Source organism: Pleuronectes platessa, chromosome 15, assembly GCF_947347685.1.
Source record: "Pleuronectes platessa chromosome 15, fPlePla1.1, whole genome shotgun sequence".
Lineage (NCBI taxonomy): Eukaryota > Metazoa > Chordata > Actinopteri > Pleuronectiformes > Pleuronectidae > Pleuronectes > Pleuronectes platessa.
This window is the reverse complement of record NC_070640.1, coordinates 4,318,954-4,338,486: the sequence shown is the minus strand read 5'-3', so window position 1 is coordinate 4,338,486 and position 19,533 is coordinate 4,318,954. Positions and strand designations below refer to the sequence as shown.

General features: G+C 39.9%; 2 protein-coding genes across 2 annotated transcripts; both read left to right on the top strand.

Annotated features, from left to right (window-relative positions):
* Positions 1 to 693: 693 nt before the first annotated feature.
* Positions 694 to 6,859, top strand: htr3b (5-hydroxytryptamine (serotonin) receptor 3B). Its single transcript, XM_053442000.1, is given in 9 exon segments — positions 694 to 727; positions 1,219 to 1,382; positions 1,631 to 1,675; positions 1,967 to 2,076; positions 2,890 to 3,059; positions 3,894 to 4,051; positions 5,334 to 5,555; positions 5,620 to 5,857; positions 6,594 to 6,859. Coding segments are annotated over 9 exon segments (1,407 nt in total).
* A 2,335-nt stretch (positions 6,860 to 9,194) lies between these two features.
* htr3a (5-hydroxytryptamine (serotonin) receptor 3A) lies at positions 9,195 to 15,727 on the top strand. The gene is made up of 9 exons (XM_053442371.1): positions 9,195 to 9,264; positions 10,272 to 10,435; positions 10,547 to 10,591; positions 11,478 to 11,587; positions 11,684 to 11,853; positions 12,643 to 12,803; positions 13,493 to 13,703; positions 14,040 to 14,276; positions 15,411 to 15,727. Exons 1-9 carry the CDS (start codon positions 9,195 to 9,197, stop codon positions 15,725 to 15,727), a joined length of 1,485 nt encoding a protein of 494 aa, XP_053298346.1.
* The last annotated feature ends 3,806 nt before the right edge of the window (positions 15,728 to 19,533 follow it).

Sequence of the window (19,533 nt, the reverse complement as noted above, 5' to 3'; positions counted from 1 at the left end):
TCACTCTGCTGATATTTAGCCCTATTTTTAAATGACTTTGAAAAGTAACGTTCTTCCAGTATAGCTCCGGTTTCTAAGTCTACGAAAAGCTATAGCATGTTATTATGATCAATGATGATATTGATAATATGTGGTATTTTTGGTTTCTCAAAAATGTTGTAATGTTTCAAGTGTTGTTTTCTCTATGACAACAAATGTAAACTTAGAATGTCTTAAATTTAAATGTTGAATTCCTTACATGAATTGATGCAAACATTATTTACCAGGTTTAACTGTTATCGCTTATTTGCATCAATTCACTTAAGGAACTCTACATTCAACATCTTGTGGAACATAACGCCCCCCCCCCTCTACCATTCGTCCTCTCGTGAGGCCACACTTTACAACACTAGATTATCCTCTGCAATGAAGCAATAAACAGGCACTAAACAAACCTTTAGGGAGTTTCCTTTCCAGCGAGTTTCATTAATTTACGTATCACATTACTCGGGAGAAGTGGGAAATCAATATCAGTGCAACCAAAGTCTCTGTGCTGCTCCGGCCATTGTAATATCCCCCCCGCTCGCTGCTGCTTCTGCTGAACCTGTTCGATGAAACTGTGGATTTTCTTTGTGTAAACATATCAGACTTCTGCATGTGGCTCCTGGAAAACACCTGGAATCTGGAAGGTTCTAGATTTCTTTTCAAAGCCTCATGTCTCTGGTTTGGCTCATGCTGCTGTTCTCAGGTAAGATGTTTCCTCATTGGTATATTTCCTTCATGGTCTGAAATATGTATCACCCTGCAGGGTTTCTGTTTTGTGAAATGTATCTCAAATTATTGTTATTGTGGTGCATGACTTAAATAGGTCAGTTAGCCGTCACTGATCCAGTTTTTGTAATGTGAAGGTCTATTTTATTTAATATTTTAACCATTATAAACATAACCATTTGCATGTACATATAGTAATTAATGCATTCAAAAAATGTATTCATAGATTCAATTTATTGCATAGAAAGTTGTGGAATGATAAAACTATAAAATGTTTATTTTACTTTACACAGTCTTCATAGTCTCATCAAAATACAACTTTATTGAGATCTTGCATCCCAGAAATATGACACATGAATCCATACATCCACCATTTTATTGAAGTTTGTTTACCATCTTTATTGATTGTATTGCATTGAGAAACTTCCTACATCTGTGCCTTGTCGGTAATTCCACTTTGTCCTGCAGCTCATCTGTGTGAATGTGTGCCAGAGAAGCCGAAGCGCTCGGCTCTGAACCAGCTCACCAGGACCCTCCTGAAGAAATACGACTGCGGAGTTCGGCCGGTCCACAACTGGACCAGTACCACCACTGTGTCCATAGACCTCATACTGCAGTCTGTCCTCGATGTGGTACTGCAGGCCATCAGTACTCTAAGAACTTTCGATTTCTCATCCACTTGTCCGGAAAAACCAAATATCTTTGAATTTAACACAAGGAGTAAAACAAATGTTTGTGTTGTATTGAAAGTTGTACAGTCTGTCTTGTTGCACCACACAACTTTGACTGTAAGAGGAATTAGATTGAATCAATTCAAGTCAAACTGCTTCATTTCGGGGCCTTGATGTATTACAAGTTGAATTTTTCTCTTTTTACCCAGGATGGAAAGACACAGAGCATCACTATTAGTATTTGGTACAGACAGGTATGTGTCCCCTCATATCTCATTTCATTCTATAAAAGCCGAGGCTTACAATACATATTTTTATAATTATAATGAAAAACAGCTAGTTGAATTATGATGTACATTTACCTCATAGAATTTACACTATAAAAGTATAATATCGTCTGTGAATTGGTTACTATTATTGCTTATTAACAAGTTTTGTGATTGTGACTTTTTGTCAATCATGCAATATTGACATTGTTATTTTGTTCTATTTAAATATACTATATATTAATATTTGACTGCACACATGTCTTGTGTTGTTTGCAGACCTGGACTGATGAGTTCCTGGTCTGGGATCCAGAAGAGTTCGATGGCATCAACGAGATCTCTCTGTCGTCTGATGCGATCTGGATACCTGACGTGATCGTTAGTGAATTGTGAGAACGGAAACCTTTCACTTTCTGCACTCATCTGTTTTACCGAGTCCTAATGGACAAAGCACTAAACCCTGAATTCTAAGCATTATTTAAAGTTAGAAACAAGTTTTCCTGGGTGTACAAATTTGTCTCGACATCAGGATTCAGGCCACTAAATTACAACACTTTTAACAATACGGGCCTAAACAAAATGTGTTTAGAATATTAGCAACAAGTAAACAAAGACAGCTCTGCTATGAGCCTTGACTTCACAATACAAAACATCCTTAACTTTAGTGTCAGACACTTTCAAGTGTTCAGCATCAAAATAGTTTGTGCGAAACTAAAGTTTATATGTCAAAATTTGTTATATTATGTTTAAACATAAAATAAATGAGAATCAGCAGATCCCCCATACTTTAAAATATTATTCGCTTTGATTTAAGTCTTTACAAGTTGATAAATTACTAAATAAATCACTATGACACTGTTAAGTCGACTGAAAGACTAAAAGTCTTTTCCTTTATATGAATTTATCAATTAAATTAAGCTGTCATTTGTAATTGTAATAAAAGAAATGGCCTCATTTTCCGAGGTAAATATATTTTCTGTTAATTAAAATCTTACTTAAAAAATATCCAGAAATCAGTTAACTGTGAACTGTCCTAAAGTCGCCTGTAATAAACACAAAGTCATGATTCCAAAATGGCTGTTTCAGTTAGGAGATCAACTTGACATCAAGAAGGTGATTCTGACGTGTCTCATATTCCAGCTTGTTTTCTGAGTCTCATCTTACCTCAACCCCCCCCCCCCCTCCTCCTCGTGTGTCCTCAGTTTGAACGCTGGGAAGTCCCCACCAATCCCCTACGTCTACGTCAACTCCTCTGGCTCGGTGAAGAACTACCGACCCATGCAGGTGGTGCTGGCCTGCAGCCTGGAGATGTACGCCTTTCCCTTCGACAAGCAGAACTGCAGCCTCACCTTCCGCAGCTGGCTTCACTCAGGTCTGTGTGCCCGCCTGGGAACCGGGGCTGGAAAACACAGTGAATTCCGGTTACATGTCTTTCATAATAATAAAATATCACACCTGCAATGGTTAAACTAGGATGCCATTTTTATTCATTTGTTGGATTAAAGTATTTGATTTGTTCTGGTTCTCATTTTGAGAGCTCCCCTCTGCCAAGGCCCCCGGGAAACCTCAATTAAATTGACTAGACCCCGATTTCTATCTGGATCCTCACCAAATTGCACACTCATAGATATCATTTCCCCAATTATTGCTAATTTGTTGGTCAAGATCCATGAATTATTCCCTGGGATCTTGAAAATGTCAGAAGGGCCCAATCACGCAATGTAACACAAATTCCTGGATCTGCTCTTTTGTTCAAATCCATCCCTAAAATCGAATTGGTTCTTTTCTTACCCTGTCTCTCATCCTCTCACCACGTTAAATACAAATCTGTGACAATTATTTTCACAATTCAACAAACCGACCAATCAACCAACAAATACATGTGCAGGGCGGAAAATGAGAAAGAAACATCCCGAATCTTACAGGAGCTTTGTTTTGTCAATAGTTTTCTTCTTTCATTAGAGTTTAGTCAGTTGTCATGAATTTGGTTAAAGATGGAGATGTAAATGAGACTGATAAATCAACAGGAATCATCTCGGAGCTACAGCAAAGTAACAACCTAACCCTAACCCTGACCAGTATGAGGAACACTTCAGTAACTGGCAGGAAACCAGACACACAAATCCTGCCTGGCAACAAAAGTGATCCACGTAGTTCACCCTCCATCTTTTTTGTTTTTAACCCTTCGACCTCTCTCCCCCTGCAGTGAAGGAGATCGACCTGACTCTGTGGAGGAGTGCAGAGACCATCGCTCACGATCAGGGACAGTTCATGAATGACGGAGAGTGGGAGCTGCTGTCCATCCCATCACGCTACTGGCAAATCCACCAGGACCAGACCGACTACGCACACATCCAGTTCAATGTATGTTCTCAGTTATGCAGGTCTGATGGATAAACGTTACTTTAATCAAATCCTAATGTGTGTAATTGTGATGCTCTCCAACAAGCCACTCCTAGTGAGCGAGTAACTGTGATTGTTCATCGGTGGGTGAGCCCTCTGTGGGTTCCACCCCCTCAACCCCTCGAATTGCTAGAGCACAGAGCAACTGGCTGTGACCTCTATGGATCGGACTAGTGGACTAATGCCAAATGATGAGGCGGAGGCTGTTTCTGGCAGGAAAAGAAACAGAGAGAGAGAGAGAGAGAGAGGGGCTGATATACAGGGGGAAGGGTGAGCCTCCATAATGAGACTGTCTCAGCGGCTGCCTGATCAATGGACTTCTTGTACGTGGTGCGGGGGGGGGGGGGGGGGGGGGGGGGGGGGGGGCGAGGAGAACGGCCTCGCAGCCCAGTGCAGGTGGAGCTCAGGGAGGTTTATTTATTCAGCTCCAGGAGCCGAGGAGGCTTCTCGGTAACGGTGCACGAGTGAAATGGCTCATTGGGATTTTGTTAGTGGTAGTTGAGTAAGAGTACATCACATGCATATATTTATATATAACATCTACATAATGCAATTAACACCCTGCACATGCTGTTCCTTAGTATTGACTTTATATTTATTGAGCTGTTAATGAAGTTCAATAAAGCAAACGAATTAGAAAATTATTTAAAAAGTGAAAGAATATAAAAAACAATAACATATATAGAACTGAAATATTATATAAATAATAATTAAAATAATACAATAGAATAATAATATATTATTATATATAAATATGTATGTATACATGACATACAAATTGGATAATCATAAAAATTCAATAAAAAAGGTTAATGGTAAAACAAAATATTTGAAGTTTGTTTGTGGTAATGGTGGATAGAATTAGATTCAGTACTAGAGGTAAGAGACCTTATTTAAAATCACACTGACATTTGCAATATTGCGAATACACGCCTGAGAATATACACATAATCATTTATATGATTATATAATTTCTTTGATCCTTTTATATGTATTTTTTCTCATGATGCATTGTATTTATATCTGTGTCTGAATATTAAATGTCATCACAAATAGACAAAATAGTTTAGAAGCTGGAAATGACATCAGAGTTGACTTTAGATGGATTAAATAAGAAACAGATGCACGATGACAGACTGAACAGTTTTTCAGAAACTACTGAATCAGTGGTTAAATAAAAACATGGCCTCACACCTTCTGCCATCAGTCTCTCAAAGTGTCTCTGACCTTGTCTCTCCCTCAGGTTCTGATCCGCCGGCGCCCCCTGCTGTATGTGGTGGGTCTCCTCATCCCCAGCATCTTCCTCATGTTGGTGGATGTGATGAGCTTCTATCTTCCTCTGGACAGTGGCGTACGCATCGCCTTTAAGATCAGCATTCTGCTGGGATACACCGTGTTCAGAGTCAACCTGGCGGGCGACCTGCCCTCGTCTGCCCTCTCCACTCCTCTCATAGGTGGGCTTTAAGTATGGTTCTATCAGCAAAACATCTTATCAATAACACTTTACTGGGTTTATTGGCCTTTATCAGGTTGTTCCCCCCTCCCCTCTCTACTCAGGTGTGTACTTCGTGGTGTGCATGGCCATGCTGATGCTCAGCCTCATCAAATCCATACTGGTGGTGAAGCTGTTCCACCACAGCGAGAAGGAGGTCAGACAGATGTCGGTGTCCGCCTGCCTGCTGGACAAGTACGGCTCAGGTGGTCCCAGGTTCACTGAGAGCACCTTCACCTCCATCAAAACCCTCGACCACATCAACACGTCTGCAGGTGAACCAGCTCAGACTGGGATTTGATTAACGTCCTGCTGACAGGGGGTTTAAAAGTATGTTCTTACTTTAGGCTTCATCAACTCAAAGGTGCTCAGTGGAGTCAAGGGTGAAAGAAGTTACAGGCTACAGATGATAGATACTCAGCCTCTGTGATGGAGATGACAGGGACATGGATACCGAAATCAGAGTTCGGTTGTGCTTTTAGAAAATCTACTTAATGACATCATAATAAATATTGATCATAAATTTCTTAAAGATTAAACAAACAAACAAGCCAGAAAACCATCAAACTATGTGTTCGTATTGTTGAGTACTTTTCTCGTTGTGCCTCATTACCAGGCTCCAATTCTTAACTCACAACTTTCATCAACTCACCCAATTTCTGATATATAATGTGCAATAAACTAAAAATGTCTCTAACACTGTCCTATGGTCCTTAGGAAAGTAATCAGATATAGATAAGTAACTAAAAAAGTAGTTTATTCTTTATCAGAAATCTTCTCAAACTTAAACTGTATTCTAGATTTGTGCATCAGATGAACAGACAAACCCACACTGTTATGAAATTAAATGAAATTAGATTAAAAACTAAGCCCTCTCACTGCCTCTATCCTTCCAACCTCCTTGATTCCCTAATTTTCCTCCTGATGGGTTTTGATTGTTCACATTTTTCTAGAAACATCTGTCCACATATATTGTTTATGTCTGAAATCCGATTTGTTGATCTTCTATAGATTACGAGCTGGATACCTCGCTGGACGGGGATTTGTTGTCTCTGACTGAAATCCACGATGCTCCCTCTGGGCCGGAGTGGCTCCTGCAGGAACTGGTGTCCCTCCACCTGGCGTTGTCTCAGGAGGACATCGAGTCCTCGGCCCAGGCTGATTGGCTGGCCCTCTGCTCTAAGCTCGACCGCCTGCTGTTCCGTCTCTACCTGGTGGTGCTGACCGTGTACTCTGCCACGCTGCTGCTGCTCTGGGCCACCTGGAGCTTTGCCTGAACCAACACACGCTCAGAGACTTATTGATTCTTTAAATACTGGACAGGACGTCTGGATTTGTGGTGTTTGGCACATTTACAGAGATTCCAGATGCAGAGCTTTAGAAGGAGAACAAGTGGATTATTGTGTGTGTATTAAAAACGCAATGAAACTAAACTGCACTGTATTTTAAATACACGTCAAGAAGTGGTCATATTGGATTTCTGTTGCACAAACAATTGTCTGATTTGAAATATATACAGTATGTTGTATGTTGTGAATTGTATAAATAAATAATAAATATTTCCCAGATCTAAAGCTTTTAAGTTGTTGAATCTATTTAAATGTTTGCTACAAGTTCAAAAATAAACTTCAATCTGTCTAAAACTACAACTATCGTTAAATATTCTGTTTGCATATTCTCCGCAGATATTCCACTACACAGCCTCCTCGTAGTTTCACAGAGACATTATTACACAGGGTGTGTTATCATGTTTTCCTGACAGTGGAGATGTGAGTGACGATACTATGATAATAAAGCAGCTCCCTGGAGAAAAGCCTCAGTGCCGGTGTGATGTTATAATATTGTATTCATACTTTAATCTCCATCCTGCTGCCACATAATAGATCAATACAGCCCATTCAGAGCTCGGCTGCTGTGGCTCTGCTCCCTGTGGGTTTTCCTAATACTCGTGATAAGAATATCAAAAGTGCGTCGCACAAAAACTTACCGGCGGAAAGATCCATGTTAATGTGATTTTCACAGTAATTGCGAGTCTCTTCTGCGCGTGGATCTGGTTACATGATGTTATGCAACAGCGCTGAGGATTAAAGTTTAGTCAGTGTCTTGTTTCTGTCTCTGTTACATCTTCTCCACCAAGACGTTGGGAAAATGTGCCAACTCAGAGCTGGTTATGTTGTGTTCTCCACAATCCAATATAATGCTTGAATTTAGAAATGATGAATTAAAGAAATAAAGAGTTTTCAATTGGAAATAAACAGAATGCAGCTTCTCTGCTTGATTGTTTTGGATAAATTTATCATTGGACATTACATCTTACATTTTAAAGTTTTTTTTTCTCTCAACCAGTTACCACATAGCAATGGTGGCCTGAATTTGTTTTGTGATATTTGGGCTAAATTCACAATTTACCACATGAGCCACTTCCAGATTACACGTTGACTACAGCACCGTATGTTTGCTAATAAAGGCTCACATTTGTTTTGGCATAGACAGAAGTGCTGCATCATTGCCTGAAGTGAGGCTAGTCCTGTCTGATTGGTGCATATCCTGCTTTCGTATTTTGATGGAAGATGTAGACATATATAACGAGAGTGGAAACTATACAGATATGTAAAAGTACAAACTTTAGTTTCTATTTCATCCTCATTTCATATGAACTTTGAAAGACAGAACTTTCTCAGCCCACAAGGAAAATCTTATTTTATTTAGGTTTATCTGAAAAACTGAAAAGCAGCAGTTTTAGAGATGCTGGTATTGTGCTGGATTGGGAGGAGATACCAGAACATAACTCTGACCTCAATCTCACCCACCACCACCACCATCAAGTTACACAACTGCAGTGGAGAAATCATCCAACAACATCAATTTGGAACCCGTGTGCGAGCAATTACCTGTAGCCAGGTTCCATTATCCAGAATCTAAGCATTGTCATTCTTACGTTTATTGTGTCAACATACTTTTGGCCATCTTGTGTATTTGTCAACAGAGGTAACATTTTAATTTTGGACACATTTATTTGGCATAATGATTTATTTACACACATTTAAAAGTGGTTCAATCCATCATACACAACCAACTGGCAAATTTAAATTTAAATAAGGTATTTCATTGTTAATATTGGCAGATTGAACTTCCACATGTTGGATCTCAGTGTGAAGGCGAGTGAAGAAGACCACAGACACTGTGGAGTTTATGTGAGGAAGGATATTTAATGCAGAGACTCTGTTCTCTGTAAGTGAGTTGACACTCTGACTGATAACTGATAATCATCACATCATACCGTCCTGATGTCCGCGTATGACTTCATCAATAGAATTACTCCGACATGATCCACGAAAGAGTCCCACTGGCTTTTCTTCCTCCAGTCTATCAGCTCCACTTATCTGGCAGCTGTGTCTGTATTGAACTGGGAGGAGTGGCGTCAGAGCTCATGCAAAAACCCCTCTAATGGGCTGAGTGACACTAACTAGGTTTTGCTGCTGGCTGTGGCTGAACTGATGGATATAGTGGACGGAGATGGAGCCCGGTGGTGTCAGGCGTCCCGAGGCCTTCCATCAGAGCAGCAGGCAGATTCCCACAGCGGGAGGAGAAAAGCACTGGTGAACTGGCAGCATGAGGCTCTCACCAGCCTGGACCACGCTGGTTTTCCTCCTGATTCAAGGAGCAGCTCGAGCCTGCACAGGTACAGCTGCTTCTGTTTTACATGTGTGCTTTCAGATATGTGTCTGTCAACAAGAGCCGGCAGCCGGACGAGGGGCTTCCAACTCTATTTGTCAGAGAGTCATAGAGATTATTATTTTGTGTGACACAGTTTTATTTTAAATGGAATTTATTAATATACAATATAATTTCAGCCATTTAGAACAAATCTTATAGGTATCACAGTTAAAAAAAAAGATTGGATGTTGGACCAACTTCAGAAAAATACCTCATTGATAACACACATTTATTAAGTTTGTTCAAGTTAAAGTGAACAAGATACATTGACATAGATCATAAATTCAACTTAAGTTATTTGTGTGTTACCAACTAAAGGGATTTTGGTTAAGTTGGTCAAACTACTTTCTTTTTCCAGTAATAAGACATAATATAAAATCTAAGATGTTCTGAAAGTGATGTTTTTTAATATGACTTACTTTACATTGATTTAGATTAATGTAAAGTACGTTTGGAGGTTATGTATGTTTGTGACAATGTAGCTTATAAGTAATTAAATGATTTTTATTGGGAGATTCTTTTTATAATTTTGAGATCATATGGATACAACCTCAAAATATAGATTTATCTGTATTGATTACAGTATCGAAAAACATACACACAGACACTTGCAATCTTTAAAGCTATTGAAAGTTTAATAAAATAGATATAAACTTGCTTGAACGAACGACAAACAATAGAAATAACTTTTTTTTTATATATTTCTTCTCAGTTCTTTTATATGACCAGTCGGTTCATATTTGGGAGACAATTTGAAAGAAAACGTTCTTGCAAATACCAATAAGCAAAATATTATTAAATCAGTGAAGAGTATTTCTTACAAATGATGTGTACTATGGAGCTTTTTTCTACATAATCATAAATAAATGCATTTAAATGTGTTTATTGGCTTCATTTCTCCCGATGAGACAAACATTGAATATTGGACTTATTTCATACTATTGAAACTATGAATGTTTTGTTACTTCTCAGTTAAGAGACAGGGCGGCAGCACCGGACGATTTGCCAACGCCACCCTGGTGCGGCTCTCCGAGTTTCTGAGTGGGGGCTACAAGAAAGGAGTGAGACCAGTGAAAGACTGGAGGACGTCCACCATCGTCGCCATAGACCTGATGGTTTACTCTATTCTGAACGTGGTGAGTCCAATGCTCCACTAACCTGCTCCTTAAATGACCAATAAATACAATATGGCATCTACAGTATATAACTGACGACCTCGAAAACTATCCATCGTTTGTTTCCCTCAGGATGAGAAGAACCAGGTTCTGACGACGTACGTGTGGTACAGACAAGTAAGAGAAAAATATCTATAACGTCCATTTAGTTTTCTCCACAAACACTCAAACAGAACCACTTTGATTTAAGGAATTAAAACTCATTCATGTTCTAAGATTCTGCAGCGTTATTGACCTTCAAGATTTGTGTTTATTTGACAAGATAACACAAACCCTAAAGTCGAGATAAACATCTCTTCACATTCTTAAATGTTGTATTTTTCAAGGAGGTGCTTTGCAGATAAAACCCTCTAATTCCTAGAAGTAGTTTTTTACATTCCGCCATCAGGCAGGATGAAAACCAAGGTCCATTAATTAATTACTGCATAAAGTTATGATGAGCACACAACAAATCAGTTTCTGCTTTGTTTGGCACAAAAGCCTTTCACGCAAATCTGTTCTCAATACTTTTCACAGGTAGATTTAAAGTGACAATATAAACACAATTCAAAGCAATTCAAGTGAAATAAAAAAAATATGGTGATGGAACACAATTCTTCTCTTGGGAACATTTCAGATACTTTGAAAAGTGACAATTAGAGAAAAATTAGATCGGCTAGCAAACATTTTCTTTTTCACATTTAAAGACCAAACTCGGATTACAAATAAAATAAAAACAACAAATTTGTCAAATCAGTTTGAAAAATAATGTGGTATAATATATTTCTAAGGTAATGAGCAATCAAATATTTCCCTAATTCATAATGACAGACTTCAGGTCACTAATTCATTAGGTTTAGTAGATGAGTGATTTGTTTTTGTCATTTTTCCTTCATATTTTATTTATCTTTAAAGCTTATTTTAAATAAATCACATTGTCTGACAACTAGCAATTAATAAATGTCTCTTTCCAAATTTTTATCTTAGAATTTGACTGACTAATTTCCTCTCTTGAATATTGTAGTCATGGACAGATGAATTCCTGGTCTGGGACCCAGAAGATTTTGATGAAGTCAAACAAGTGTCTCTACCCACTGCTAACGTGTGGGTTCCTGACATCCTCATCAATGAGTTGTAAGAGCTGCTTCTGGGTTTTCTACCTTCACTTGTCCTCATGTCTTCCTCTGGTCCCTCACACACCTTGCTGTCCTCTCTGTCCCTGACCTGCAGCGTGGACGTGGGGAAGTCTCCGGACATTCCTTATGTCTACGTGACTCACGATGGACTGGTGCGCAACTACAAACCCATCCAGGTGGTCACAGCCTGCACGCTCAACATCTACAACTTCCCCTTCGACGTGCAGAAGTGCAGCCTCACCTTCCAGAGCTGGCTGCACACCAGTAAGACACTCTCATATTATAACACGTGCAGGATGTCATAAAGGGCATATTCTATTATTCTTATTAATCTGTTTTAAAATCCTTCCAAAGTAAAATAAAAATAATCCCATTAGACATTACTGGAATGCAGTAGAAATCATTTTGACTTCTTAAACTGTAGATTTTCAATCTCTCAAGCTTCAAACTCTAATATCTTCATAATCAGCAATGATCTATAAACAGATTTTGGTTTAAATTATGGTATAATTCATTTATCTTTTGTGACCTAATTGCCTAATGAAATTAATTTAGAATTATATTTCATGTTTTGTGTATTTATATTTAATTTAAAATATATCCCACAGATCAAATTATGTGTTATTTTGGTCATTGATTTTAATTGTGGCCACTTGACTAATAAGAATAAATCTGATAGGAGAGGAGACAGGATATTGTTGAACAGTTGAAGTTTATTATTTACATATATGTTTTTTTTTATCTACACAATTCTAGTATAATTGATAAAAATGGACAAACCTACAAAACAAGGCCGACACAAATCTATGCAGGTAAACCTCCAGAGTCAGACCTTCAGGATCTTTAGTCATTATGTGACTATTTGATGTAATTTAGTTTAAAAAATAAATCTCCCCTCGTTGGAAAACTCTCTCCTGAGCTCCTCTCGTCGAGACTTGAGTAGAACAACCGTTGTGTTCTGTTCAGCCGTCCCTCTCCCGTTGAGATGAGCAAGGCGCCGGTCAGAGGGTAACTCCGTCTCACGCTGCTCCCGACATTGTGTTCGATCCCTAGTTGACGACATCAACATCACCCTGATGCGAAGCCCCGAGGAGCTCAGGGAGGACAAGAGCGTCTTCATGAACCAGGGCGAGTGGGAGCTGCTCCACATTCTGTCCAACTACAAGATCTTCAGTGTGGACAATGACGACTACTACGCCGAGATGAAGTTCCACGTGAGTACATGGAGTCATTAGCAGCTTTTATTGACAACAACAAAGACTGTTCGGGAAGATGGAGGAAATGTCAGCTTCCCAAAAAGTGAAGCCAAATGATCTTGATCACCCCTGGTGGCTGGATGCAGTACAGGTCAGAAACCCGTCCTCCTCCATGTTAGTGGATAGGACACAGTCATGAAAAAACAATATTCAGAGCTGACAATGAATCATAATTGCGTATGGTAGCTCCCGTTATACACAACTGGAGGAAGTGGAAGTGTGTCGTTCATCTTTATTTACACTATATGGTATAATTTTAACAAAACAAATACAAATATATATTATTGTTCTTTACTGTCTTTTTTTAATCAATATATATAGGTGCTCCACTGCTTTTTAATTGTCTTGAAGTAGATGTATTGCAATTTTTTCACCCGACAATAAAAAAACTAAAAATTGCTTATTTTCTTACTTTGTATACAATATGTTAAGATTGATATCAGTCTCATATTTGTATGTTAATAGCCGGAGTTATCAAATTATTTCTAGAGAACTCTGGTATCTCCAGAAATCCTCAGAACTATGAGGCTGATGGATGATTTGTTGTTTTCTGGCTGAATCCATTGATAGATTGTGTTGAATAGTGTCGGACTCACCTCACTAACTGTGTCCTGACTTCTGACTTGACTCCAAACTACATTTCCCAGGTGGTGATCCGGAGGCGGCCGCTCTTCTACACCGTGAACCTGCTGCTGCCCAGTATCTTCTTGATGGTGATGGACATCGTTGGTTTCTATCTGCCACCAGACAGCGGAGAGCGGGTCTCCTTCAAGATCACTCTGCTGCTGGGCTACTCCGTCTTCCTCATCATCGTATCAGACACTCTGCCTGCCACCGCCATTGGAACCCCGCTGATAGGTGACTGGGACCTGCTGGTGTTCATCAGCAGTTTGAATTAGGAACAGGATTTCTGCAAATAGGGCCTACTTTCGTGTCAAAGTTTATTTAAACATAAAAGCAGCAATTACTCTACGGGTAGTTTTTGTGTAGCCTTCCCGGGTGAAGGAACAATGTAACCTCCAAAAAGAATCTGGACTGGGACCCAGTGCAAGCCATCGAGGCGATAACATCCAGCCCCATTAAGTTGTTTAGAAGTGAAAATGATGTTGTTCACGCCAATTTCAATTTTCCTATAATTAATTTCCTGACATGGATCCTCATTTAACACCTTCTCTCCCCTCCCCTGCCACATAGGTGTGTACTTCGTGGTGTGCATGGCCCTCCTGGTCATCAGCCTGACTGAAACCGTGCTGATCGTGCGTCTGGTGCACAAGCAGGACCTGCAGCCCCCAGTGCCGCACTGGGTGAAGTACCTGGTGCTGGAAAGAGCCCCGGTGCTGTTTTGCATCCACAAGAAGCACCGCCTCTGCTCCAGGCTGTCCTCCCAGGCCTCCGACCTGGAGCACTACAAGGACAACAGCTATGGGACGGGTAAGGTCCCAGTCCCAGTTGGGGGGTGATATCTTGTGCTATGAAAGAAGAGATGTTGTTTAGAACTAGATGCACTACAAACCTCATGGAGGAGGTGGCCCATGTGTGAGGTAGATCTCAGTGTTCAGATAGTTCAGCAGTGGACAGGCTGGTTCAAGTCCCCATTTCTCACACCACGGCTTATCTCTACAGGTAGTCCGAGGAAAACTCTCCCTCAAATTGAATTAGTTCCTTTTTATTTAGCGAGTTTCTGTGCACCGGCTTACTGCCCCGGACAGCCCCTCTGGTGATCTGATTGGGTTTATGTGTGGGGTAGATGTAATTGGTTAGATAGCTCAGCGGGGGAGCTGCCCTCTCTACCGCAGGGAAACTTGTTTCTATTCCCTGTCCTCCCACCACTGATTGGTGGAGACATCCCTGTCTAATGAGTTTGTTATGGGGTTGGATTAGGGGTTTGGGTTAGGGGTCAGGTTTGAGTTAAGGCATAGCACCTTAAATGAGGGCTACTGGGGGCACTGGGGGACTAAATGGGTTAGAAACACTTAAAATGTTCCTTATTCAGAACATAGTAAGTTAATTAAAGGGGGTGGAGTTGGTTAAAAGGACCACCAGTACCAGGGAGGGGAGCAGCAGGACTTAGGGTTAGGCCTTCTGGTTTACTGGTCTTTAATTATTCAAATTAAATAAAAATGATAAGGGATCTACAGAATTTATCTATAAGAATTCGCTGGTATAATTAACTCAGGTGGTTTGTCAAAAATCGAATATAAATAATACATGAATACATCTTTAAGTTTAGTGTCTAGGATTATAGAAAACAAGAGCTAAAATAGGAAAAATAATGATGTGCTTAAATCTTTAATCAACAACCACAACACAAAGACACTGGTTTAGGGTTGTCGATGGTTTTCATCCTGATATTTTCTCTTCATGGTTGGAAATGATGACATTGGCTTTTAGGGTTAGGTAGTTAGATTTCTCTTGCTACAATAATATAAGTATAATTTCTTCATGGGAAGTCAGTAATCTAAAAGAACACTTAACCTTTGCTTTAACCTCTGAAGGAACCCTTTCTACACAAATGAAAAACTGGAAACTTTCACTAATTAAATGATTCCCTGTTCCTTCCTGCAGCCCGGTGCCCCCACCACCACCACCACACCTGTGAGATCGGCCAGAGGCTCAGCCAGCACGACAGGGAGGGCGCCCTGCTGGGACTCGGCCTTCCTCCCTCCCGGGACCCCACACCCCCCGTCATGGACAACATCCTGCACGAGGTGACCGCCATACGCCACTTCCTGGAGAAGAGGGACAGGTGCCGGGAGGTGGCCAAGGAGTGGCTGCAGGTGGGCTACGTGCTGGACGTGCTGCTCTTCAGGGTCTACCTGGTGGCCGTGGTGGCGTACAGCATCACACTGGGCACACTGTGGTCGGTGTGGCAGGTGGCCTGAGGCTCACGGTGACGCTCAGTAAGTGAGAGCGTGGAATTCAAACAGGGGAGTGCTGGAGGCTCCGGGGCCTGCGTGTGTCGCTCAGTGGATTCAGAGAGCAACTCGTACAGTGATGGAGCAGCGACATGGTTCCTGTATTTGTGGCACTATATGCTCCACGTGTTATTAGACATAGAGCCCCGTAGATTTGTTAATGTCATGTTGATGATATTGTTCATGTTTCCATCAACTGGATCTGTTTTATACAGTTTCCTTTTCATGCAGAGAACAAATAAGAATTGTGGAAAAGAAAGATTCAAATCTGTATCATAGATATACAAGGTATTTTACGTGTATAATTTACTTGTATATTATTCCCCAGAAATGTAAACAGACAGTTACAATGATTTGTTTATTAAAACTTCCATGTAACTAATGATATAATATTTGTCTGTAAAAAACAACATTGTTCAAATTTTTACAAACGTGTGTTAAGGACAATATGGACACATTCAGCTCTGAAGCTTCAGTAGACAGTAAAACTTGGTTGGTTGGTGTCAACTTCTGAATTATGACAACACTGTTAGTGCAATATAAATAATTTAAATATGCATTTACTATACATGGATTCATATGTAGAGAAGTTATATCGTAAATGCAACTACATGTTTATTAATGGAAACATTGAATTGTGTGTATTTTTGTGTTTAAAGTGGAATTTATACAGTCACAAAGATTGTTAATGTAATTTAATTTTAATTCAAGCCATGGTAAAGTGATATTCTGTAAATAAAAATACATCTAATCATCTGAAATCTGACTTTTTTTTAAAACTGTTGTTTGTCAAACAGACTTCAAGTACAGCGTCGTATTTGTGTTTTAAAATTAGTGTTACATGTTATTATAAATGTATATAATATATATAATATATGTATAATGAATTATTGTTTGTTTCATGTTGACTGCATCACATTTCTGTCAGTTGCACAATGAAGCTTCCAGTCTCATGTGCAACAGAGCAAAGAGTCTGAAGACGATATTTCATTAACTTTTCAGCCTTTACTCTGTGTTTATATTTAGTTTCATGCTTGTACTTCTTGTCAATGTTTATTTTACATCGCTTTGTTCAACTCTGGTTGTTTTAATGAGTTTTCTGAATAAACTGGACTTCATTTAAGGAGTTGTCTGCTTCACTGTTTTACAAGAATCCAAGAACAACAAGATCTAATGTTTGATGTGAACATAAACTAAACCTCATGTTGCTTTATTTCATTCATTCCACTGCTGATACTCGTTTCTCTGACTGGATAACACCATGAACAAGGAGGTGTTCCTAATAAACTGCTCGGACAGTGCACTGTAAACGCCACACACCTCGAATAACGCAGTTCACCAGAGCAGCCAGAGGAGGGCACCATGCACTACATGATCAAATTTACTTCATCTACTGTGGGGAAGGATTTTTAAACATCAACTTTCAGAGATGCTGCCGATTTGGTTTTCTCATTGAAATCCTGTCGAATCATTTTAACAGCAAAAGAACAGGTGGAATATGTCTGTGATATTTGGTGGAATTCACTTATATTCTTATTCACATTGTGCGATAAAAGCAGAATGTGAAAAACATACATGTAATCATAAGAACAGCTAAAATTCGGTATAATCAAAGATCTCATGTAAAATTCCAGACCCTCGTTTTTCACATCGTCCCATTAACCTTTGCTGTGAATGAATCTCGCTGCTGAAAACCTCCATCAGGCGACATATGGTGAAGCTGCTGTGACCTACACTAAGTGTCATTATGACTTTGTGCTGCGGTGACATTCTGTCTAAATGAACCAGGAACTGTCCTGTCAGGAGACTCATGTCTATCTGTGTGAGTGAGAGAGTGGGACGTCGTCTTCTTCCTCCTGACTCAGACCTCCTCAACATCTGCTGCTCACCAGAACATTCGCTCCAATGCACCGAGAGGGAATCAAGAAACCACACAGATCAGAACGTCCTGTTGACTGATGTTGGGTCTGAAGATTAATGTTGGAGAGAGGAAATCTGTGGATTCGACTAGATTCTCTCAGAAAATGTCCTTGAGGATTATTGATCAGGTGGAAAGATACAGTTTAAAATGACTCAAGTAGACGAGTCACACATCAGACATCTAGTCGGTGGGGGAAATCTAGGGTTTAGCATTGTATAGATGGGGGAGACAGGGATTGAACCTGCGATCGTCTGGTCAGTGGACAACCCGCTCTACCTGCTCTACCTCCTAAGACACAGACAACACCCCTTAAAATATATATAATAGGGTATCAGCCCTTTATAGACATTCACATTCCATCAAATATGTCATATATCAATCATGTGTTTAATGGGTTTCTACAGTTGTGTTTCTGTTATTGTTAATAAATCCAATTGATGTTGGAGGGAACAGATTGGTGTGCTGTAGATCAGGTTTAGAAAACAGTCTAGTTACATAAAGAATCAATAGAACTTCCTTTAAACCTTCCAAAATAATACAGATGAGGATTATCACTTTCAACGCAAAGGTTGAAATTCAAATCTCGAGAATCCAGACTTCTCGAGATGTGGGTCAAAGATCAGCCCTGAAACCTCATGTGGCAACACAAAGGCCCCCTCACTGTTAACATTACCATCCCGACAAACCATTCACCAACCGCTGCCCCTTCCTTCCTGAAGACCCCCAAATTAGATCAAAGTCCCATCGAGTCCAACAAACCCACTCGCAGTCGGCCAGTCTCATTTCCTGTTTTCTGTTTTCTGCCAAAATCAAAAAAAAAACTCAGGAAAATAAATAAAATGAGAATAACCACGAAGCTGGTTATGGGGTTTAATACTCGGGAGTGGCTGGAGAAGTGAGCGGGGGGGGGAGTGGAGAGCCGCCTCATTAGTTTCCAATACGCTGGAGTCGAGATCTGATCCCTGCGAGCCAGAGGGAGGAAATGAGCAGATCTAGTGGTGTTGGATGAGACACTTGTGTTTGCTGGACGCTCAGACAGACGAGCTTCGTTCAGGGTGAAATTACTGCGGAGACTCTGAACTGTGGAGAGTTATTATCTGGTGTGATGGATTTTTAGACTTCGACACATAAAACAGCAACGTCAGGGCTTATTAGCAAATAAAAAATAAAATAAAAAACTGGTTATTGTTATCCTCTTATCGTGACTTCCTCTGGAGATGGTGAATTGTCTCAGAAAAACTCGTGAAACCAGCAGATTAATGTTTGTAGAGGAAAGGTTACGTCACATTTTTTAAAACATAGATCTGTATTTACGGATGGACGGCGAATCTTCATTTCTTCTCAAAATTTAAGCCAAAATATCCCGATGACAGGGTACGCCATCTTGGAATTGTGACGTAATTTTGAGCCAGAGTCTGTGAAGCAGTCTCTGTATCTCAGGGAAATTGATTTGCAGCCAGGATACAACATACACAACACAATCTGTACAAACACACACACAATCAAATCACCTACACGCTGGAGGACAACCAACAAAAACATCAGGACTGAGTGGTTCAGAGGCTCTGTAACAAACAGTCAAAGCAACGATGACATGAATATCTGAATATATGAATATAACTCTTGGTTCCTGAAACTGAGGTATATCACATTTCACCATGTGTTTATATCATTAAATAACTAATTCAAACCAAATCTATTAGAAAAATAAACAATCATGTATTAAGAACCACCTTAAACAACAGAAACCATTTGACTAAATGTGTTTGACGTATATTTTGAGATTTTAGTTTTGCCCGTTCATCCACTGACATGGAGGGATTATGACCTATACTGCAGCCAGCCACCAGGG

Excerpts from the sequence above, each read along its gene's own strand:
- htr3a (XM_053442371.1), top strand. The coding sequence starts at position 9,195 with ATGAGGCTCTCACCAGCCTGGACCACGCTGGTTTTCCTCCTGATTCAA. Across the intron at positions 10,436-10,546 it reads TTTACTCTATTCTGAACGTG|GATGAGAAGAACCAGGTTCT; the intron begins GTGAGTCCAATG and ends TGTTTCCCTCAG. Across the intron at positions 14,277-15,410 it reads GGACAACAGCTATGGGACGG|CCCGGTGCCCCCACCACCAC; the intron begins GTAAGGTCCCAG and ends TCCTTCCTGCAG.